We start from the raw sequence: 25,780 nt of genomic DNA, 5'->3' as shown, positions 1-25,780 counted from the left end.
TTTTGTGAATTAATTCACTTAAGCTCCAAAAACCTATCGAAACATTAAAACAACTTCATTACTAAAAAACACATCAATTATTATAAAAACAACCAAATAAAAACAATAAATACATATGTAAAATAAGAGACTTAATGACACTTTTGATGCACAATCATAACACTTGGTACAAAAAATACATGGCACTCTCATAGCCTATATTGTATGGTATAACCGACATCTGAGTTATGAAAAGAATTTGATTTGTTGTTAACATGAGTTATAATTATGAATGCCTGACAAGATTTACAAGTATTAACATTAATCGAATAAGATAACTAATGTAATCATGTTAACAATCTATAATCTAATTAGAACCTCCTTTGTGTGTGGTTTTCAATTGAATAATAAGAGTTTATACTATATTTGTTTGACATACAATTAGTGGATCCTCTAACATTGGTATTTATTGTTATCATTATTTAATCCTTACGTTAATTTTCTATCTCAAAGTTCTTATTAACTTCTTCTTCTTCTTCTTTTTCTTTTTCTATTACTACTATTACTAATACTACTATTACTATTAATATTAATAATATTATTATTAGTATTCTTATTACTATTAATATTAGTATTACCACTACTATTATTGTTATTATTATTGTTGCTATTTGTAATTTGTACAATTAACCTCCCTATGGTTCGACCCCGGTCTTGCTAGGTTATTTATTACTTCAACACTCCTGCACTTGGGAGAAGACATCAATCTTCTGGAGCCAGTTGCAAACATGAAAGTTGTAGGCAATTGTCTCAGCTTTCTTGTGTAAGGTCATGTCAGAGTACCCAAGACAAAAAAAAATTTTTGAACGAAGTGAAGAACTTTTAGGGATGACCCTAACTTATTCAAATATTGTCCTGATCAACTATTTCAAAGATGCATTCCTGAAAATGAGGTAAGTAATGTCATTAAACTTTGTCATTCTAAAGCATGTGGGAGTCATTTCTCATAAAAAAAAGATAGTTATAATAATCTTTCAAAATGAATTTTATTGGCCCATCATGTTCAAGGACACACATGCATTCTACAAAACTTGTGAAAATTATCAAAAAGTTGATACTGGTCAAAAATTTTTGTTTTATAATTCTTGACTCCATTTATTCCCTAGCGAGCTAAGATTAAAATGAAGCAGTCCATTTATTGAGAAATATATGTATCCTTATGGGGCCTTTGATATTGAGAATTCAAAGAATGATAATGTTTTTAAAGTAAATGGACATCGTTTGAAAGCTTACTTTGATAATTTTTCTAGTGAAAATGAATCCACTGCTTTGAATAATCTTGTAGATAAAGGTTGATTTTTTTTTTCTCACATTGTTTTTATGTTTTTTTTGTTTGTGACTCTTGGTTAGGTAGTCTCTCTCACCCCGATTAAATGGCGGATAACGGTACTCCGTCACTCTTAAGTCGGTTCTTTCAGTTTCCCATGATAACTGATATTTGTGTATATATTTTTTCAATTCCTTGTTCCTTCTTTTCTTTTTGCATCTCTTTTCCACTTCTCATCTTAAAAAATGGACAGCACTCTTGAAAAATTAAAAAAGTATTTTCTCACTTTGCCTCAAAATACGATTACAAAAATTTACCATGCTAGGTGTGCAAGATTGAGGTTGTTAATGAATCATGGAATTCCTAAAGAGATTCACTAGCTAATTGAAGCAAAGGTCTGATTATCATGTGAGTCTTCCAATTCTTTCATTTCACATATGCTTGGAATAGGTAAAAGCACTTTTGCAAAGAAACGTCATGCAAAATGACTGAAAGTCTGCCATCGATCTACCAGATGAACTTGCAATGCATAATGTCATTCTTTAGAATGTACATATAAATCATGAAGATAAAATATTATTTATTAAGGATGACCTGAATAAGGGGTCTTTGAAACACGTCCTAATAGAGATGTGCATCATGTAATACATGATTTATAGCCATTATTCCATAAAGAACATGCTCGACATAGTCATGGGAATCTGATTAAAAAAAGACCTTGTTTGCCAATTTTTTAAAAAACTGGATGGAAAGCCTATCCCCGACCCATAAAGGGCATTTAAGCCGTTCTTGGACGTAAAACCAGGGGAAGATGTGAGCCACAATCACAACTACGATTTGAGTCTTACTTTGTAAAAACTTGTGTCTTTTTTTTTTAATAGCATAATATTTGTGTTTTGTTGTTTATTAAATTTGTTTAAGTGTGTTTCAGGTTTGTCAGTATTCGGTGTTTCAGGTGATGTCTTCTATACTCTATCTTTTGATCTTAGGACATTGAGGACAATATCTCATTTTGGTTAGGGGGAGAGGGTAATAGTTGATATTAAAAAAAAAACTAACTGTGTTTTCTTTTTCATAAACCATATACAAACTGTTGTTACTAAGATGGCAGAGTAAGGAGGACTTTTATTGACTCTTGAGACGTATCTTAATAAATATTTTTAAATGGTTATTTGCAATATTCATAACAAGGTATATCATAATATTTCTTGAAATATTCAGGTTTACAAACTCTCGCATTGTTATCACTTAATTTTGCTCATGTACTCATTTAACATGTATTCTTAAACCTTAATTTTCTCGCACACCTTAACATATGATTGTGGGTTGCATATTAGATTATTATATTATTTATATTCTTTTGTTAAAGGTAACAACTAAGGGAAAGAGATAGTATATAATTTGAAAAAAAAACAAAAAAAAAAGAGCAAAAAAAATAATGATAATAAAAATGTAGATAAGTTTGGTTTCGTAGCCTCCCTAACCGAAGCAATTAAGCCCGAAAGGGTGTTTTAACACCTAATACCCTAAAGTCAACTAAATTGGGAGCTATTAGCCCAACGCTTATTACATAGGTTGAGGAGAAAAGTTTGAGGGAATCAAACATTGCACTATCTAGGTATCAGTATCTATAACCCGAGTTACTAAGCTTGTAAGGGTGTCTCAACACGTAATCCCTAAGCCTAACTAGTCTGAGAGTCATTAGCCGAAAGCTCATTGCAAGGGTTAAAAATACATTGTGTTTTAAGTTACATGTATATATATTTAAAAAAATAAAAAAATCACAACCCAAGAAAGTTAACCTTAAATATTAGAACAAAAATTTTATTTTTTTCTAAGTAAAGCCCCATAACTATGTGTTGATATATTGAGCATAAAAGAAAGGTTTATTAATATCTTGTTTAAGAGGTAGTGATCAGATATATAAAATGAATGAGAGTTTGTTTATTTAGATAGATTAATAAAAGTTGAATGAGGAATTTGCAAATTATTTTTTCATTTTAACGCTTTGATTACTAAGGACTAGTAATAAGCTAGTTGGGGGGTACGATTAGTACTTAAAAGTGTATTTTTATCAAGGTTTTATATCATCATTTTACACTTAAAGCATCAATAACTCCTTAACTAAAGCATGAAGTGATTAGTAATTAAAAGTGCATTTTTTCAAGGTTTTATATCATCATTTTGCACTTGAAGTATTAATAACTCCTTAACTAAAACATGTTTTATACTAACATATCTAATAATATAAGATACCTTTAATTTATGGTAAATGTTTATTTTAAATACAGGCCTATCACATAAATAAAAGGATTGATTGATGAGTTTAAGAACTAAAATTGAAAGGACAAAAAGATGGTCAAACTTAGAAAAGAGGTGTCAGTGTAATCCAAACTAGAATACTGTTTGGTAATTGGGTCATATTTGAAGCTGTAGATCTTGGATTTAGATCTACTTTATATGGATGGAAAGGTAAGACATAGACTTACAACTTTCATACAGAGCCCAAGATTTTAAAAGGCCACTTTCAAGTTCAAATTGTAGCAACAACAGAGAAGTCTGAATCTGCCCTGTAGCCCAAACACTGTTTAGTGTTTGACCCATATCTGAAGTTCTAAAAGTCCAAATAACCTCTATTTTTTTTTCTGAAAAAATGAGATAATTTCCTAGAACTTTCATGTTTTCAAGTGGTTCCAATTTGAACGTTATCAATGATGTTTTGGTTAGACAAGAGAAGATAATGATTGTTATCAAGTCAAGAGTTGGCCACCCACTCATCAATTAGTCATCAAATCAATAGTTCCCAATTTTGGCCTATAAAAGGAGGCATTTGCCATGCATTTAGGCATCTTGGTCTCCAGATCAAGATCATGCTTTTGCTTTCTCTCTTTGTATTTTTGTAATTCTTAAGTTTTATTTTCATTAATATCTTATTTATACCTTTCATTTCCTTTCCTTTCCTTTACTTAGTTAAATTTTATCTTATTTACGTTCTTATCTTGTTTATTTATTTTTTTTCTTTCATTATGTTTAGTTAAGTTTATTATGTCAAGGTGAAAAGGTTACACTAATGATATAAGAATAAATATAATGTAAACTTAACATGAACTTTAATGTTTGATACTAACATGTTTTATATTTATTATCTTGTTCACTTTTTAATACTTTGCTTATCAAATAACTAATTTAGATTTATGTTATATAACACTTGGTACAACAAATACTTGGCACTATTATAGCCTATATTGTATGGTATAACTAACACCTGAGCTATAAAAGAAAATTGATTTGTTGTTAACATAAGTTATAATCATGAATGCTTGACAACATTTTCAAGTATTAACATTAATCAAATAAGATAACTAATGTAATCATATTAACAATTTGTAATATGATTGGAACCTCCTTTGTGTGTGGTTTCTAATTGAATAATAAGAGTTTATATTATACTTGTTTGACATACCATTAGTGGATCCTCTAACCTTGACATTTGTTGTTATCATTGTTTAATCATTATATTAATCTTTCATCTCAAAGTTCTCATCAACTTCTTCTTCTTCTTCTTTGTTGTTATTATTATTATTACTACTACTACTATTACTGCTACTACTACTACTGCTATTACTACTACTATTGTTATTATTGTTGTTGTTATTGTTGTTATTGAATTATTGTTATCTATAATTTATACAATTAATCTCTTTATGGTTCGATCCCGGTTTTACCGGGTTATTTATTACTTCAACACTCCTACACTTGGAAGAAGATATCAATCTTTTAGTCATGTCAATCAATGAAATGCTAGATGACTTAACTTTTCAATTTAAAAAACATTTATAGGAAGAAGGTGGTGAAGAAAGAAAAAATGAGGTTAATAGGTATTTGGGTGATAATTGTGATGATCTTAATGACTTTAAATTACATATTTTAAGTTGGTGAAAGTGTAATACTACAAAATACAAGATTTTTTCTAAGGTTGCACAACACATGTTAGCTATCCCAGTATCTTTTTTTTTAGATTAACATGGGTGTCCGGGCCAGCTTGCGCGCACCACGACTAATCCCACGGGCCCTGAAGTTAACGACCATGTAAGCCTCCAGTGGCCATCATATGAGCAACCAAGGACTCGAACCTGAAACCACAGAGGGAGCAAACCCCTTGATCCCAAGTTCTTACCACTTGGCCACTACCTAGATGGTTAGCTATCCCAGTATCTTTGATTGTTCTTGAAGCAGCCTTCAATATTGGCGGTCCTATATTAGATCCATTTTGAAACTCTTTATCTTTATCGATAGTGCGAACACTTGTTTGTTGTCCAAATTGGTTATGTTTAGCACCAATTTTAATCAACATAAGAACTTTCATGGATTATATTGAAAATTTCAAGATGATTGAGTCAGGTAATTTCTCTTACAAATTTAAGTGTATTTATTTCATAATATCATTTTTTTTATTGTTAATCTAACATTTTAATTTATGATTTTCTATAATTTGATAAAAGTTGAAAATCTCAATTGATTATAAGTAGTATTAATGATGTTAATGCAATCCTAAAATATAATTGTTTTGGATAATTGATTTACTTTTCTTTGTTAATTCCCTTTAAAATTATGCATTATTAACTCTTTTAATAGTCAATCTCTAATATGTTGCTAATTTGCTAGTGTTTTTTTATAGCATTATCCTTGCTAGATCTTTTAGCTTTTGTTGTTGATGAAATTTTTGGATGCTGAGAAGTGCTGGTGCTAGATTTTTTTTCTTCAAATTATACTGAATATTTATGATAATTTATTGTTGGTTGCTAATACATCTGTTTGCTAATGTAAACTTTTCTAATATGAACACTTCTTTTAATTTGAGGTGCCTAAATTTAATCATACATTTTGCATATTGCATTAATTTGGATTTTCATAGTCTATTTATTTGCATATTAAAGATACCAAGATATGAAGCATTTTAATTTTATTGTTACTGGTATATATTTAAGGTTAATTAAGAAAATTAAATTAAAAAATATCAATCTATTAATTTGATTAAAAACATATAACAAACTAAACTAAATTAAAAAATTTTAAAGAATTTTAATTAAAAAGCCTATAAACTTAGCCCAAAAAAATTTAACAGTACAATTTAATATAAATCCATTAAAAACAATTCAAAAAATCCCATTAATATTATTATGATTAAATTTTCTAGTTTTATAACAAAAAAATTGAATTTTACCAAACTAAACCCGATCAATTTAAATAGGAATTCAATATGATTCGGTTTGGATTTTCAAATATTAACTTTTCTAATATGAACACCTCTTTTAATTTAAGGTGCCTAAATTTAATCATACATGTTGTATATTGCATTGATTTGGATTTTCATAGTCTATTTTTTTTGCATATTAAAGATAGCAAGATATGAAGCATTTTAAATTTATTGTTACTGGTATATATTTAAGGTTAATTAAGAAAATTAAATTTAAAAAATATCAATCTAGTAATTTGATTAAAAACATATAACAAACTAAACTAAATTAGAAAATTTTAACGAATTTTGATTAAAAAGCCTATAAACTTAGCCCAAAAAAAATTAAAAGTACAATTTAATATAAATCCATTAAAAACAATTCAATAAACCCCATTAATATTATTATGATTAAATTTTCTAGTTTTATAACAAAAAAAACTAAATTTTACCAAACTAAACCTGTTCAGTTTAAATAGGAATTCAATCTGATTCAGTTTGAATTTTCAAATATTAACTTTTCTAATGTGAAAACCTCTTTTAATTCGAGTTGCTTAAATTTAATCATACATATTGCATATTGCATTGATTTAGATTTTTATAGTCTATTTTTTTGCATATTAAAGATAACAAGATATGAAGCATTTTAAATTTATTGTTATGATATATATTTAAGGTTAATTAAGAAAATTAAATTAAAAAATATCAATCTATTAATTTGATTAAAAACATATAACAAAACAAACTAAATTAGAAAATTTTAAAGAATTTTGATTAAAAAGCCTATAAACTTAGCCCAAAAAATCTAAAAGTATAATTTAATATAAATCCATTAAAAACAATTCAAAAAATCCTATTAATATTATTATGATTAAATTCTCTAGTTTTATAATAAAAAAATTGAATTTTACCAAATTAAACCCGTTTAATTTAAATAAAAATTGAATCTGATTCGATTTAAAGTTTCAAATATTTGAGTTAGCCAATTCAGTTGATTTTTCTATTTCATACCAACCATAAGGTCATACCAACCATAAGGAATCAAGTCGTAAAAGAATTTGATTGCAAGGTCTCAGAAAGTTAGTGCGACGTGCAGCGAAACACGTGCCAATTGATGACTCGTTGGTTATTAATTTAGGACAACGAGATGTTTTGAAGATAAAAAGAGTCATAATAAGGGGGACAGGTACCAACTACCAACTTCCAACTTCCAAGCATGGGAATTAGGAAGACACGAGCACACCCGCGCGGGATGGATTTTTTTATTTAGCAAGACAAAAGGGTGCAGCCATTAGATAGTAAAAACATACATCATCAACAATCATCGAGAGCCAAGATCAAACAATATATAAAACAAATAATTATAAAAAGCTACATAAAAGGAACCCTAACTTTATATATATATATAGACACACACGTATGTACATATGTAAAGTATGATTTCATTAAAAATAATTGAAACTTCAATATCCCAAAATATAAAATCAAGTTATTTTTTGTCAATTTATTTGAATGGATCAAAATATAAAATAAAATAAAATAAAAATAAAAATTTAAAAATAAAACAAAAGTGGCTAGGCATGGGTGTGGGTGTAGTCTTGTGTGTCTACAACATTAAAAAGAGGCTATACCCACCTATTTAAAAATAAAAGTAAAGATATTTTTTATTTATAAATTTAGTTTTTGAACTATTTTTTATCTGAAATATCTAAAAAACATTATAAAATTTTTGACAAACTTGTTTATGGTTTTACATAAATCTAGAATTAATCTTAAAATTCAAAATCAACTTGGATTTAAAAAACTTCTCATACCCAGGTATATCTTTTTATGTGATGAAAATGTCAAACCACATCTTCAATAAAATTTTATTTTCATCAAATGAGACTTATTAACACCTAAATTAATTATTTTCATGGTCAGGATCAATGTCAACTAAAAAATGATGACTAACTCTCTTTCTGTCTCTCTCTCTCAAAACAAGAACTAAAAACTAAGACAAATAAAGTTTTGGACTAAATTGAATTTTCAAAAGATGCAGGGACTAAAAATTTAGAGATTCAAAAGTAAAAGAACCAAAGTGAACTTTTCACGTCACTTTTAAAACAACCATCCATGTACCTGTTTTCTTCACCTTATTCTGCTTTCTTTCAAATTGGCTCTTGTTTAACAATTCAAAGGCAACTGGCTACCAGTTTAACTACAAAAGGCTCAATTCAAGGAGAAAAAAGTTCAATTACCAAAACAATAATAAAAGAAAAAAAAGCAATCACTGTGGATTCCAGAAAAAACTATCGATACCTTGTAGTTTTTTTTAAAAAATAAATTTAATGTGATTGTAATTTTAATTATATCCTTAGTGCAGTCAATCTGATTTCCTTTGAATAAATAACACGTTTTACATACAAACCAGTTGACAAACACTTTTAATAATGGAGGGAGCAAATTACGTAGCTTCACTGTCTTTCCTTCTTTGTTAGCTGACTATATACACACGACTGCTAATATTTCAAAACCAAGAAAAGAGGGTAAGGGAGACAAAGCAATGAAAAGACGGCACTTGTGTGCTAGCTAGCTACCCGGGGGAAAACAATTGGTCTCCTTTTGCGGTGTGATCACACGTGATAACATATAGCCTCTGTATGGGGTCTTGCGATTTGATTGTTTCTTTACGGCTCCGATTATTTGTGTTTCTATATACTTACAAGGTGCACCTTTACGTTCACATGCATGATCCTATTACTATCCTAGAAATCCTTCAAAATGATTTATCCCACAACATGGTGATTTTCTTTGCGTTCTGAACAGAGCTAAATATTAGATCCAGCAAGGAACATCTTACAGATGATGAAAAGAATCTTAGAGGTGAAATCCAAAGAAATTCTGGAAAGGTTTGTGAGAAATAGAGGGAGACTAAAAAAACATGCGTATGAGCAACAGAAGAGACATCCAAGAAGCATTGTAGATGGAAACGAGCTTTTGCTATTCTATGGCACAGCAATATCCTGTCGCACAACAATGCCTGTTGCAGCAAAAAATCCAAGGGATCCTGCTTGTAGGTATCTGCAGAATAATTCAATCTAATTTTGACACAGAATACACCAACAACAAAAGGATTTGGTTGAGTACAAGCAGCAAGGAACTTTGTGATAACATGCTACCCTTTTCAAAGAAAATGGAAAGGGCTGTAAGCCTGTAACTGTGTACAGGATAATTGCTGGGACAGTGATCGATAAGGTGGATGGGATAAGAACAGTGTGATTCCAGTGGAAGTGAAGGGGATGCACTCCTACCCAGAATCTGTGATCGTAAGAAATCCATGTGCTGTACTTCCCTGCTTTGTCATAGTTTTTGTCTGTGATTTCAGAAATGCATTCTAGGTGTCATTTCTTGTACTTAAACCATACTTAGTTTGACTAAACACTGCCAACAACAAATGCATAACAGCATGATACTCACGCACTAGAAAACTATCAATGCACGAGTTAAGCAGTAGCTGGCATAGGTTCATTAAAACTCAACTCTCTTGTATTGCAACCTTTAGCTAATATGCAATGCAAAAATGAGATCAAAGCTAAGCAACAGAATATCTGGGAAAGACTGTAACAGGGCAAGTTTATTCCTGGTTAATCCGTGATATCACAACATTGCTTTGCTATTAAACTACAAACAACAACATGAAAGAGGGTCCTGTACCTCAAATTGCCATATGAAGAATAGACTTGTCAATCTGATATCCATGTATCATCTCCATGCACAAGAGGCAACCAAAGGTCGGTTCATCCAGCCAAGAAAGAGAGCTCCATCTCTCTCTTCAAGAGTATACTTTTCCGAGTAGTTCTCCAGCAGAATCTTGATAGTAGAATTGACAAAGGAGCTTAGTGGATAAGGTGTAAATCCAGCCATCTCAAACCGAGATCTCCACTTGCCAAGAGGTTCATGGCGTTCGACTCTTTCAGCACCCTCACATGCTATAATATTAACAACCTCCCGAGCAAGACAGTGCTGTTCAACATTGATTCGTTCCTTGTTTTCTCTTGGTAATGTAACATCAATTGATTCAAAGATAGCTAGATAATAGTTTAGTGTCTCAACAAATCGGGCAAAGAAAGGGACTGTATTAGTATTAGATTCTTGTTCAACAAGAGTTACCACCTTGGGAGACAAGGATTTAACCAGCCTCAATAACCTGTCCCGATGATTTTGAGTGCCCACACTTTCATCTGGCAAGTGGTGGAGCGTTAATGCAAAATTAACTGCCACAGCTTCCCCGGGTTGAATTCCAAGATTTTCAATTTGAATTTCAGAAGCAGAAACTCCAGCAGTATGGAACTCAAATGGTACCTTGTATGACTCAGCAAGCTTCAACAGTCTCTTCCCCACTATATCAAGTCCTCCTCCCCGGGCATAAGCTGATGTGGAATCATCAATTCCTGTAATCCGAATACGTGGGGGTCCTCCAGGCCGTGCTGCAAGAGCCTGGATTAAGGTGACCCACTGGCTGCCTTGAGCAATTTGAAAATCAATTATATGGACACTAATTTCATCCTTCATTGCATCAGCAATTGCTCCATTTGCTGACATATACCCAAACTTGAAGTATGGGCAGGCTTCATAGAGTAAAAGCATGTAGGAAAGGAGATCAGCACCAGCAGGCTCCTTACACCTCAGGGCATTGTAGATAGAACTTCCTGATGATGCCAACCTTGCAACAAGCCCTTCCAGCATGTATGCTCCCAAACGTTGGATAGGCTCACCAGTAACTGACACCATCTGGCGTAACTCTGACATTAACCATTCAACCGTGAACATATCACCATTTGCAATGGCTAGAGCACAACTGCAAAGTGCTTCTTTCAAGTCTCCTCTGGACATCATCTCAACCAAAACCTTCCATTTCTCTGCCTCAGATACAATCTGGTTGGGTCCAGGCATTGCAGTCATGTTGTACATGTCAAGATTATCTGAATCAGGCCCCAGCATAGCAGTTTCCAGTTCTCTTAACTTGTGGGTGACATAAGACTCACTTGTTGGTGAACCACAAGCATTCTCAGAGGAATCCTGCAGATCTGAAGGATATGACTGAGAATTTGGCTGTGAAACCACACTTTCATTTGGCGAGAAACTAGCTGTGGATGGAGAATTGTGAACTGGGTAAGCACTAGTTTCAGAGGATGATTCTAGGGTACAGTTTTGATCAAAAGTCATAGGTGAAAGGTGCATCCCTTGACTTCCTGCATCAATATTCTGGATGGGCGGCCAACAATAGGACTCCTGATATTGCATAGGTTGGTCACCATACCTACGAGACCCATCTGAAATTGTTTTCTTCTGGGATGTTTGCATTGTAGAATAGCCAATTTGTTGCCAACAAAGCTCTTCACAGCAATACCAGGAAACCTTTCTGATACAAATTTTCTTGAATCTAGACAAATCTCAAATCTTGTTTAGAGTGAATAGCATGATTCCATCATCATTTTTCAGCTAACAAATAGATTCTTGTAGGCACTGATATCATACCAAGAAACTGGCCTAATCTGAAAAGAGTTGAGAAAAAAAACTGTTGTAGCAAATGTGATTAAAAGAAAAGGGCAACGCATATCATAGTGCTCATAGTGGCGGATAAGAAGAAATCAAGTTTACACAAATAGCTGTACATGTGCAACAAATACTAGAAGCATACCATGAAGGAGTGGAGTTATTTGGTTGTGGACCAAAAACATGATTAGCTACATAACAAAGTCCTTGCAGGTTCAGTTTTTCACAGGGCAAAACGAATATATCCTCCACTATTCAACTACCACTTTATACTAGTTTGACTCAAATTGCTAGTTAACAGTCTTTTGATAGGAGTGATTAGCTTTTCTTAAGAAGGGAAGGTAGTTGATGCTAAGAAATAAATCTTGGCAATGATAGTCTTCCTGAACCTGCTCCCAGGAAAGGAAACGCAGGTGGAGAGGGTACAGCAACATCCTAGTTTTTCTCAATCTTCTTCTAAGAACATCAGAGTAGACTCATCTCATAAAAGCATAGATGACATATATCTATCAAGGAGTCCAACCGACCATATTTGAAGAGAATTTGAGGACACTAGAAGGAATAAATAACTGACTTTGAATTTCCAAAAGTTTCTGAGAGATGGTGGAAACCATCAATCATTTCAGCAATCTGGAAGTATTTCTGAAGGTTGTACCACAAATAGTTGCATGTGAAACAGATTCCAAAGAAAAATTTACATCAAGAAGTTAAAGCCTGTTTATACCAAAACAGGATCGGAAAGCTATCTTAGCAAGAAAGATAGCATAACTGAGTGCAGTAGATAATTTCTAACACATATTCTTGGGATATGCATAGTCCTATTAACAAAAATCCAGACACCAAACTATTCGAGCAGTTTTTAGACCAAAATCCTAGCAGATCAAGCAGTTAAACAAAAAAACAAGAGTTTTAAAGTAATACGTACATTATTGCTAGCAAAGCAAGAATATAAGCATTTCAGATTTGCAGGGGTGAAGAACCAAAACGAATTTAAGAACAATACTTTCAAAACCACCTTCATATTCCCAATTCTTATGAAAGTGGAACACAGAAGTACAGATCGCCAAGAATATACTAACTGTAATCCATTTAAGCACAAAATCGTGACCGGGGCTGGTAAACTCTAGCAGCTTTGACCACCAATGGTGAATTTATTTGACTTTCAAGAAATTAAATTAAAATACTTTACTCTAGCATCAATAACAAATTCCCCACTCTGCAAGTTAGTAGGAAATTCCCATAACAAAGATTCAAACTCATGTCAGTAGGAAATTCCCATAACAAAGAGTCAAATTCATGTAATAAATATTGCTTTGTAGGAGACAGGAAGAATATTAAACGACAGCAGAAAAGGGTAACACAAATCAAAGCAAAGCAAAACGAGAAAAGAAAATCCATCTTTTAAGCCACTTTCAAAAACAAAAACTTTTAACTGCAATTTCAGCTCCGCGTAAATCAAAAAGAAGAAGAAGAAGCAAGATTGAGATATCATAGAATAGTGGGGCTTAAGAGGTATCAGAATTCTGATGGGTTTTCATTGCTGGCATACATACCTTCTTAGATTTGCACTTTCTTTTCACAGGCTTGACTTCCTCTCCTGCTTTCCTCCCTCCCTCTCTGAGTCACCAACGAAAGCCATATGTATAGACACAAGTTATCGCCAGTGTAAGCAGATGGTCTGTCGGTTTCCTTCCCACAGAATCAGACAGGCGCAGAATTTATAACAGCGTATAACCTTTTAATCTCTCAGAATTACACTTCTGCCACTGGAATGGTGATTTTGTCCTCTATATTATCTTCTTCTTTTTTTCCCTTCCTTTGATTGGATTCTACATCCAATCTGATCAGTAGATAGTCAAAGATCGAAGCAATGGTCAGAAACCAGGTAGGTATCTATACAAAAGTCTCGGAGAATTCTAATAAACAAGAGTATGTTTATAAAATTATTTTAAAAAAAATTAATTTTTACCGTGAAATTAAAAATAAATTAATAAGTTTCCTGCGTTTTATCAGTATGTATGCTTTATTAATAAATAAATTACGATAGAAACTGCATTTATCTTCCCTTTTGTCTCTCTATTCCCAATTCTATGTAGAAAAGAAAGACAGTCCCCACGTGTGACATGGACCCACACGGTTTACACTGCTGTTATAACACCCCAGCTTTACTTGTTGATTACCACATGATAAAAGTACAACTTTTCTTCCCCCTTTTCTTCTCTTTCTTTCTATTCTATGCATCATCGAATAAAAAAGAAAAGATTAATGGCCTTTGTTACGCCATAAATCTGCAATCATCATGACACATGATTTTGAAAAATAGGAAGCAGCCTTTTGAATGCAATTTCACTGACACGAGGTTTGGTTTTAAGTTATTTTTTATTAAAAAAATTAAATTATTTTGTTAATATTTTTTATTATATTCACTATATAAAAAGTAAATTTTTTAATATAATTCTTTATAAAAAATATTTTAAAAATAACCACCAATAATAACTTTTAAATTATAAAATATTTACATTTATTTATTATGAAAGTATGCTAGATCCCACTTTGAAGATAAGATAAGATATTTAACCAATGGCTTGCAAATCATAATTTAATTTTTTAACTTATTCTTCCATTTATTATTATTATTATCATTATTATCTTACAATATGATTGTCTCTTTCACCAAGTAATTATTCCTCTATAATTAAAAATAAAATTTAATAGCATCAAATGGCTAGGATTTACAATTATGTAGCTCTTATTGTTTTTATTTAATTAAAATCAAAATTTAATTGCACAGGTTAATGTAAGATTACTTAAATCTCAGTCTTAAAATAATTCTCATTATATAATGCATCAGAATATGATATAAAAATATTATGGATTTTGATATCTATTATAGTTGTTATATAATTATTTTCAAAGTTACATGATGTATAATATAGTTGTGTCATAAGCGCCTATGAAATTAAAAGGCAAATAGTGATCAAGTATTATATTTTCTTATAAAAGGCTATGTTATTTGTTGGAAAAACAAGTTTTAGTTTTTTTTTCATATTTGATTATATTATAAAATTTGCTTTTCAATCAAAGAAAAAATTAAGTTTTTTTTAAAAAGTATTTTTATATTAAAAAACTTAAAAATATTAATAAAAATACTTTTTAAAATATAAAAAAATACAATTTTTTTTATTTATATTCATATCTGGTTAGTGCCACAAATTTATTTATCTATGATTTATCTTAAATTTAATATAAATGTAACAGTCCAGCTTAACCTGTTATATATTGTCTGTTTTGGGCTTTACCGTCCTCTCGGTTATGTTCCTGATAACATGAGCTCACTTCTAAGTCTGACGCTCTAAAATGCGCATGATAAGTTAGTATTGGTACTACTAATAAGGCCGGCAGCTAACTCCTCACCCCCCGATGTGGGATGTTATAATCCACCCCCTTTAAAGAGCTCGATGACCTCGTCGGCAACATTGGATAGCCAGTAAGATCGGCTCTGATACTAAATGTAACAACCCGACCCAACCTGTCATATATTATCCACTTTAGGCCTTATCACCCTCACGGTTTTGTTTCTTGTAACATGAACTCACTTCTGAGTCTAACGCCCCAAAACGCGTATGACAAGTTAGCAACAACACTACTAATATAGCCAGCAACTAACTCCTCACCCGCTGATATAAGATCTTACAGTGTCACTCATCTGCTTTCTAATAGAGCACGATCGTAGTGGGATACAGTGAGGTCGAGGAGACCTGTAGGATCTTAGACTTGGATTCAGTTTAAAGTGCAATTTGAACATCAATTTTACTCTTCCTATCATCGTAAAATTAAGAAGCAAGGGTTTCTAGCTCTAAGACAAGGAGACATGTTTGTACTTGATTATGAGAGGAGGTTCCATGACCTCTCCATGTTTGCCTTACACTATGTCCCTAGTGAGCAACATAGATTGTAAAGGTTGAGGGATAGATTACAGCAAGAGCGAGACAAGGGTTGATTGCATTCAAGTTTGAGACTACTAAAGACTTTATTAAGGCAGAGAGGCCTTAGAAGCTTCTATGAAAGAGGGCCAACAAGGCCAGCACAGTCTAGGCAAGCGGAAAGATGAAGAGTACACACTTAACAGACCCCATTTTTCAAAACAAAAGGAAATGACAGTACAGTCAGTTTAAAAGGGTGGGAGGTACATCATTTACATCAGCTCAAACTACTAAAATGGAGTTGACAAGACGACAGCCAAACCTCGGGGGTAATTTTTGCAAAGGAGCATCAGAACATAAAATGATCATTTATCCCTTATGTGTTCAATGTAGGCAAAGGCACCCAAGAGATTGTTCTGTAACATCAGGGCAGTGTTATATCTACCAAGGGGAGCATAAATGGATTGAGGTTGAGGGTGTTATTATTGCGGGGGTCAAGGGCATTTCCAAAAAAATTATCCCCACAAGACTAAAATCACTTAAAATCAGCAGCAGACTTAGAGTTAACAATAGTCTACCACTTTAAATAGACCAGCTAGACAGGTTTTGTTGAGGGGCAGTGGCAGTAAAGGTCGAACTCATGCCTAGAGTGATAGAATATAGAAGGCCCGAACCAAGGTAGAGTATTTTACATGATACAAAAGGAGACTAGGGCCGCTTCTAACATAGTGGTAGGTACACTATAATTAAATTCTTTATCTGTTCATATATTGTTTGATCTAGGTGTCACGCACTCATTTGTTGCAAATAAACTTATGGGGGAATTAGGAAAAAATCCCCGCAAAGTAGAAAATGAGTTTATTATAAGCACTCCATTAAGTGAAACTGTGAATATTGACCATATATATAAGGGGATCCAGATTAGTGTAAGCGGATGTGAGTTAAAAATAGATTTATTACCACTAGAAATACATGATTTTGATGTTATCTTAGGAATGGACTAGTTAAGTGTGAATAAAGCTTAAATGGACTATTTCATAAAAATAATAACTCTTCAACAACCTGATGGTAAAAAGATAGCGTGTATGGAGGAGAGAAATGTCATCTCAAACTGTATTATCTCAGGTATGATCATTAAAAAAATGATTAAAAAAGGATGTGAGGGTTATCTTGCATATGTTTTAGAGACTGAAAGGGGAGATGTTCAAGTGTCAAACATTCTAATAGTGAAGGAATTTTTTGATGTATTATCAGATGAATACTGGGAGTACCCCTAGAGAGAGAACTAGAGGTCACTATTGATGTATTGCTTATTACATCTTTGATAGCCCAATCACCGTATAGGATGACGCCAACTAAATTAGCAGAACTGAAGATTCAACTATAATAATTACTAAATAAAGGGTTCATATGTCCGACTAATTCACCCTAAGGAGCTCCTGTATTATTTGTGAAGAAAAAGGATGGGACCCTCCAACTTTGTATGGATTACAGACAGTTGAACAGGGTAACAATAAAGAATAAATATTCACTTTTACAGATAAATGATTTGTTTGATCAGCTAAAAGGGACCAGAGTGTTTTCAAAGATAAATTTGAGGTAACAATAAAGAATAAATATTTAATTTTATAGATAAATGATTTGTTTGATTAGCTAAAAGGGGCTAGAGTGTTTTGGAAGATAAATTTGAGGTCAAGATACTATCAGTTAAGGATTAAGGAACTGGATATAACAAAAATTGAATTTAGAACTTGGTATGGATATTACGAATTCATAGTAATGTCGTTTGGGCTAACAAATGCATTAGCAGTGTTTATGGACTTAATGAAAAGGGTCTTTCAACCATACTTAGACATGTTTGTGGTGGAATTCATAAATGACATCCTAGTATATTCAAAGTCATATTTGAAGCATGAACAACATTTGAGGCAAGTATTAATGACCTTAAGGGAGCATTAACTATATGTTAAATGATTAGTACTTAAAAGTGCATTTTTATCATGGTTTTATATCATCATTTTGCACTTGAAGTATCAAAATCTCCTTAACTAAAGCATGTTTTATAATAATATATCTAATAATATAAGAATTTTACATGATACAAAAGGAGACTAGGGCCGCTTCTAACATAGTGGTAGGTACACTACAATTAAATTCTCTATCTGTTCATATATTGTTTGATCTAGGTGTCACGCACTCATTTGTTGCAAATAAACTTGTGGGGGAATTAGGAAAAAATCCCCGCAAAGTAGAAAATGAGTTTATTATAAGCACTCCATTAAGTGAAACTGTGAATATTGACCATATATATAAGGGGATCCAGATTAGTGTAAGCGGATGTGAGTTAAAAATAGATTTATTACCACTAGAAATACATGATTTTGATGTTATCTTAGGAATGGACTAGCTAAGTGTGAATAAAGCTTAAATGGACTGTTTCACAAAAATAATAACTCTTCAACAACCTGATGGTAAAAAGATAGTGTGTATGGAGGAGAGAAATGTCATCTCAAACTGTATTATCTCAGTTATGATCATTAAAAAAATGATTAAAAAGGGATGTGAGGGTTATCTTGCATATGTTTTAGAGACTGAAAGGGGAGATGTTCAAGTGTCAAACATTCTAATAGTGAAGGAATTTTTTGATGTATTATCAGATGAATACTGGGAGTACCCCTAGAGAGAGAACTAGAGGTCACTATTGATGTATTGCTTATTACATCTCTGATAGCCCAATCACCGTATAGGATGACGCCAACTAAATTAGTAGAACTGAAGATTCAACTATAATAATTACTAAATAAAGGGTTTATATGTCCGACTAATTCACCCTAAGGAGCTCTTGTATTATTTGTGAAGAAAAAGGATGGGACCCTCCAACTTTGTATGGATTACAGACAGTTGAACAGGGTAACAATAAAGAATAAATATTCACTTTTACAGATAAATGATTTGTTTGATCAGCTAAAAGGGGCCAGAGTGTTTTTAAAGATAAATTTGAGGTAACAATAAAGAATAAATATTTACTTTTATAGATAAATGATTTGTTTGATCAGCTAAAAGGGGCTAGAGTGTTTTGGAAGATAAATTTGAGGTCAAGATACTATCAGTTAAGGATTAAGGAACTAGATATAACAAAAACTGAATTTAGAACTTGGTATGGATATTACAAATTCATAGTAATGTCGTTTGGGCTAACAAATGCATCAGTAGTGTTTATGGACTTAATGAAAAGGGTCTTTCAACCATACTTAGACATGTTTGTGGTGGAATTCATAAATGACATCCTAGTATATTCAAAGTCATATTTGAAGCATGAACAACATTTGAGGCAAGTATTAATGACCTTAAGGGAGCATCAACTATATGTTAAACTTAGCAAATGCGAGTTCTGGTTGAATGAAATGATTTTTCTAGGGCATATCATATCAGCTAAAGGAATATCGGTAGATCCTAGAAAAGTTGAAGCAGCATTGAAATGGGAAAGACCTACCAATGTTACTGAAATTCATAGTTTTCTTAGGTTAACAAGGTACTATCAAAGATTTATCGAGGGATTTTTTACCATATCCATTCCCATGACTCTTTTGATTAGGAAAAAGGCAACATAGGAGTGGACTAAGGAATGTGAAGAAAGTTTTCAAGAATTGAAGAAGAGACTCACTATTGCACTAGTGTTAACACTTCTATCGGTAATAAAAGGATTGGTGGTTTGTAGTGATGCATCAAAAAATGAACTAAGGTATATGTTGATGCAACACAGTAAAATAATTACGTATGCCTCAAGATAGTTAAAGGCTCATGAGATCAATTACCAGTACATGATTTAGAATTAGCAGTTGTAGTGTTTGCCTTAAGAGTTTGAAGGCATTATTTATATGGGTCTCAGGTTTAGATATTCACGGATCATAAGAATTTGAGGTATTTAATCACACAAAAAGAAATTAAATATGTAGTAAAGATGCTGGGTGGAATTGATAAAGGATTATGATTGTGCAATTGATTACCATCCAGGGAGAGCAAATATAGTCGTAGATGCTCTTAGTCATAAGGTCAAAACAGTAGATGCTCAGTGGGAGGATTGGGATAAAAAAGAATTTGTAAAGTTAAGAAAGATTGATGCCTAGATAGAGGCAAGACCAAATGAGTCATTAGTGGCTCAGTTAAGAGTGAGGTCAATCCTCTAAGATAGAGTACTAGAAGCTCAACAAGAAGATTTGGAAGTTTGTAAGATAAGAGAAAAGGTGAGGTCAGGAATCAAGACGTCGTTTTAAATCCAGAAAGATGGAATGGTAGTCCTTAAAAAACAAATGTATTTACCAAGTGATCAAACACTGAAAAGGGAAGTTTTACAAAAGGCTCATGAGTCGAGACTTGCAACATACCCTAAAAGTACTAAAATGTACCAGGATTTAAAAGAATTTTATTGGTAGCCGAATATGAAGAAAGAAGTGGCTGAATATATGTCTAAGAGTGGGGTTTGCTAGTAAGTAAAGGTAGAACACCAAAAACTAGCTAGACTTTTACAACCATTATTGGTTCCTGAATGGAAGTAGAAAAATACCACAATGGACTTTGTATCTGGATTATCTAAAGGAAAAAGGAAGAGTAATGTTATTTAGGTTATTGAGGACCGATTGACTAAATCCCCACTCTTTTTACCAATAAAAATGACAAATTTAGTGGAGAAATTGGCAAAATTGTATATAAACGAAATAGTAAGGTTACATAGTGTGCCAGTGTCAATAGTTTTAGATCAAGATCCAAGGTTTACCTTCCGATTATGGCCATTTGTTCAACAAGCTCTCGGAATGAAGTGAAATTTAAGCACCGCTTTTTAACCTCAGACTTATGGTCAATCTGAGAGAATTATCTAAATATTAGAGGATTTACTAAGAGCATGTATATTAAAGTTTGGGGAAAATTAGGAAGATCATCTACCACTAGTGGAATTCACTTACAAGAACAGCTATCAGGCTACAATAGGAATGGCTCCTTATGAAGCCTTATATGGTAAAAGATGTCGAATGCCAGTGTGCTGAGAAGAAGTAGGGGATAAACAACTACTTGGACTAGAGCTGGTACAGATTACCTTAGAAAAGTTAAAGATCATAAAGAATAGAATGAAAACGGCTCAAGATATACAGAAAGAGTTATGCAGATAAAAGGATAAGACCTTTAGAGTTTCAAATTGGTGATAAAGTATTCTTAAAAGTAGCCCCGTGAAAACATGTATTAAGATTCGGCATGAAAGGGAAAATGGCGCCAAGGTACGTTAGGCCTTTTAAAGTCACCAAAAGGATTGAACTTGTAGCCTACAAATTAGCTCTACCTTCACATTTAGCCAAAATCCATAATGCGTTTCATATCTCTCTATTAAGAAAGGCTGAAATAGATCCATCTTGAGTCTTGCCTCAAATTTCTCTAGAAATTGATGAGAATTTAACATTTGAAATGAAGCTAGTGAAAATGTTAGATTACAATGTGAAAGAATTGAGGAATAAAAAGATTTCAATGATTAAGATATTGTGGAGGAATTCCCAAATCGAGGAGGTGACTTGGGAAAAAGAATCTCAAATGAGATAGAAATACCCCGAGTTATTTCTAAATTTAGGTATGAGGTTCAAATTTCGAGGGTAAAATTTAGAGGAGGAGAATATGAAAACCCAATAAATTATAATCTGAACAGACTAAAATATCGAATAAATTAAATAAAAGGATTTCAAGTATTATAAATGGACATAATTGAATAACAGATAAGGTAATAAGGTGTAATTAACTAAAAAAAGGAATTAAGTGATAAAAATAGAAATAAAAAGTAACGAGGGCCAACTTGTAAATAAATAAAACCTAGACTATAAATACTCCATTTTTTTCTCTCTTTTAGCCGAGAGTGTGAAACCAAGAGAGAGGGAGAAATAGTATAATTTATCTATATAAATTCTTGTTAATTTCACCAATTAAAGTGAGCAATTAGAGAAATTAGCTTAGTTAAACATCAAGAAGGAGTGATTTTAAGGTGGTAAATGCTTTGGAGAAACAAATTCAAGCTAGGGTTTGAAGAGAGAGGAGAAGAAAACTTGATTTTTTTCTTACATTCTTTCTTTAAATCCTTATGAGGTAAATAACATGCTCCAAATGATTTATTCCTATAATTTTATATTTGATGAAGGATTATATAGAATTGAGATTATGTGAAATTGTGGGATTATATTATAGATTATGGGAATGATGCAAATTATGATTGAATCATGTTAGAATGTATGTATTAAGATTGGATAAGTATTTAATTTTAAATAAAAGAAATAAAAAAATTATTTCCTCCCGTTTTTTATTGAACTTTCGGCCATAAGAGAAAATAATTAGGGGATTTGAGGTTTTAATATAATTGTTTGGAAAATGTGGGAAGAAATAGGTTTATAAGTGTTATTATTATGAAAGGAGTAAGAATATTTCATAGAGAAAAGGAAAAAAAAATCTCTACTTACTTCCTTAGGTTGATTTCAGTTAAAAGAAGAAAATGAGAAAAAAATTTGAGTTTTGATAATATTATTGAGGGATCTTGCCTTATTGAAGATAATTGGTGTTGATAGGTCAAATTAAATAATAAATTTTGTAAATGAATAAATGAATGATCTAGTTAAGTTTAATTAAGGGTGTTAAGCATATTCAATAAATATATAATTAGTATTAGAAATTTTACCAGTACTAATAAATAAAAATAACATAGTAATTTGTGTTGGTACAAAGAAAATTGCAAGACCTAACCAGTAACAAGAGATCTCTTCATATACATAGACAACATGTAGGTGTTCAACACCTTGAAATAATTAATTAGTGTATTTTTTTTATTGTTGTAAAAGGAATTTTATAGAATGTAAATTCTAATGCTAGTTACTGGAAATAATGCCTTATTGAATGGGCAAACATTAAAAAATTTATTTCCTGATTACTGGAAATAATGTTGAATGGGCAAGCCTTGAAAAATATTTAATATCCTAGTAAATGGGCAAGTTTTGAAGATTACTTCCTGATTACTAGAAATAATGCCCTGGTAAATGGGCAAACTTTGAAAATTATTTCCTAATTACTGGAACTTATGCCTGGTTAAATGGCCATGTGATGAAAATTAATTTACAAATTAACGGGATAATCACTCGATGTAAAATAGATTAATTATTTTCTCTTTTGACCGAAAGTTCAATAAAAAAGAGGAGGAAATATTTTTTTATTTTTTTATTTAAAATTAAACACTTACATGATTTTAATACATACATTTTAACATGGTTCAATTATAATTTGCATCATTCCTATAATCTATAACATAATCCCACAATTTCACATAATCTCAATTCTACATAATCCTTTATCAAACATAAAATTAGAGGAATAAATCATTTAAAACATGTTATTTACCTCATTTTAATAAGAATTTAAGGAAAGAATGCAAGAAAAAAAATAAAGTTTTCTTCTCCTCCCTCTTCAAACCCTAGCTTGAATTTATTCTTTCAAAGTACTCACCACCTTAAAATCATCCCCTCTTGATGTTTAACTAAGCTAATTATTCTAATAACACTCTTTAATTAGTTAAATTAACAAGAATTTATATAAATAAATTACACAATTTCTCCCCCCCTCTTTTGGTTTCACACTCTTGGCTAAAAGAGAGAAAAATAGGAGTATTTATAGTATAGGTTTTATTTATTTATACGGTGGCTCTTAATACTTTTTATTTTTATTTTTCTCATTTAATTTCTTTTTTTACTTAATTACACCATAACACCTTACCTTTTATTCAATTGTGTCCATTTAAAATGCCTGAAATCTTTTCATTTAATTTATTCGGTATTTTATTTTGTTCAAATTATAATTTATCAAGTTTTCATAATAAAACATTTTCATTTTCAAGATTATTATTAACTTGACTGAGTATAACTTTTTTATGATAATTTTTATTATATATATAATTACATCGAGTGTCATATAGTTTGATCAATGTTTTACTTTAACTTTATGTTTTGAAAAATTATATTTTATATTCTTAGTCAAACTAAAATTTTAAACCATGTTAAATGACATCACTGCACTCATATAAATTAATAAAAAATAACATTACACTCATTATCACTATCAATTCTCTCTCTCCCCCTCTCCACAAATCTTTTCCCACTCCATATAATTGGTTATAAAAACCCCGAATTAAAAAGGATTTTTAATTTAATCTCTTATAATCTCTTGATGTTTTTTTTTGTTGAAGAAGAACAAGTTGTTCCTTGAATTTTGGAATTTCATTTGGAATTATAGGACTTAACAAATATGTTTTGATTTTTTTAACTAGAGCAAGATATTGAAATTTGTTGGATGTATGCTTTGTTTATGCTAAAGAATGTTAATTTTGATTATTTTATGAGTTATTCTCTCTTAAATTAACAATCTAAACAAACAAACATGTATAGGAATTTGACCACCACGCGAAGCCCTTGGATAAAACTTAATTAATTCAATTTTTTTTCTTTGAATAATGATAATATTGATAAAACAAAACATGTTCTAGTTATTGTTTTATATAATTTATCATGTGTTGTTTGATACCATTAAAAAAACCCTAAATTTTAGACTAGTAGGTCATCATTCATCAAACTCTAATTTTAACATGCCATGGCATTTTTCAAAAAAGCTTTATTGTAGTAAGCAAATTGAAATAAAATACTTCAAGGATGACAATGTTAGTAATAAACTTGAATTTGATGTAGATAATTTGAATTTTATATTGATGATATTATTACTGAAAGAACGTTAAATGTTAATAAAGTTAGTATATATGTAAATTTTGATAATTTAGAAAGTAAAAGAGTTAATGTTGGTAGTTTATGTATTAAAAGAAGTGAAAGGGTTGAGATGTCAGTGATAAATATTCATAATATATAAGATAATCAATTTTTTTATAAAAAAATTCATGCTTTTTTTTAAATTGAAAATACATTAACAAATAGGAAAAATTGATGAAAACTCGAATGTTGGCTAAATGAAAAAGAGAGAGAGAGAGAGAGAGAGAGAGAGAGAGAGAGAGAGAGAGAGAGAGAGAGAGAGAGAGAGAGAGAGAGAGAGAGAGAGAGAGAGAGAGAGAGAGAGAGAGAGATTTATCTTTAATAATTTTATTTATTATTTTTCTACATATATCTATTTTTATAATTGTGTAATTGATTTAAAAATAATTTATTAAAAAAAATATTAAAAATAATTTACCCAGTTTAACAAGTCCAACAAGAAAAGGACATCTAAGAATATTTTGCGGTAAAAAATATTAAATAACATTGCTTTTAAAACAATTATTTTCTTAAAGAAAATCAAATTAAATTTTTATTAGGTGAATTGAGTTATAGGTATACTTATCATGTAGATTGGGCCATTCTTTATCAACTTCATAAAATTTATTTTGAGACTTGCTCAAAATCAGGCAGTCAGATTGACAAATCATTATAATGACTCATGAGGCATGATTGGTTTAATAAAATTATCAAAAAGTTATTCACAGGAAACATGCTAGTGCTTACTCCATCAGATTGAGAATTCAAGAAGTCGAGATTGACAATTTGCTTTATTTATTTATTTTCTTTGCCCGCTATGCTTTTTATACTTTGTTTTATTTTTCTCTTATCACTAGATTTATGGTTTTGCTTGTAAAAAAAAAAAAATATATTAGAATAAGCATTACATCATGCAGATGCAATATTTGGTTTTGACTTTTCCCATGTCGGGATTTGATCAACGAAGTCG

General features: G+C 31.2%; 1 protein-coding gene across 2 annotated transcripts; it reads right to left on the bottom strand.

The window, feature by feature from the left end:
* Positions 1-10,048: 10,048 nt before the first annotated feature.
* LOC105118391 (scarecrow-like transcription factor PAT1) lies at positions 10,049-13,959 on the bottom strand. 2 transcript variants are annotated; one of them, XM_011016333.1, is made up of 2 exons: positions 13,634-13,959; positions 10,049-12,079 (listed from the first exon to the last, which is right to left on the bottom strand). In XM_011016333.1, the coding sequence occupies exon 2, from the start codon at positions 11,886-11,888 to the stop codon at positions 10,287-10,289; it is 1,602 nt and encodes a 533-aa protein (XP_011014635.1). In that variant the 5' UTR covers positions 11,889-12,079; positions 13,634-13,959; the 3' UTR covers positions 10,049-10,286. The 2 variants fall into 2 exon arrangements, with proteins under 2 accessions (XP_011014635.1, XP_011014636.1); XM_011016334.1 differs by lacking the exon at positions 13,634-13,959 and adding an exon at positions 12,226-12,552.
* Positions 13,960-25,780: the final 11,821 nt, after the last annotated feature.

Source organism: Populus euphratica, unplaced genomic scaffold, assembly GCF_000495115.2.
Source record: "Populus euphratica unplaced genomic scaffold, PopEup_1.0 scaffold1894.1, whole genome shotgun sequence".
Classification (NCBI taxonomy): Eukaryota; Viridiplantae; Streptophyta; class Magnoliopsida; order Malpighiales; family Salicaceae; genus Populus; species Populus euphratica.
Note: the sequence above shows the minus strand (reverse complement) of the source record. Positions and strands in the feature narration are given on the sequence as shown.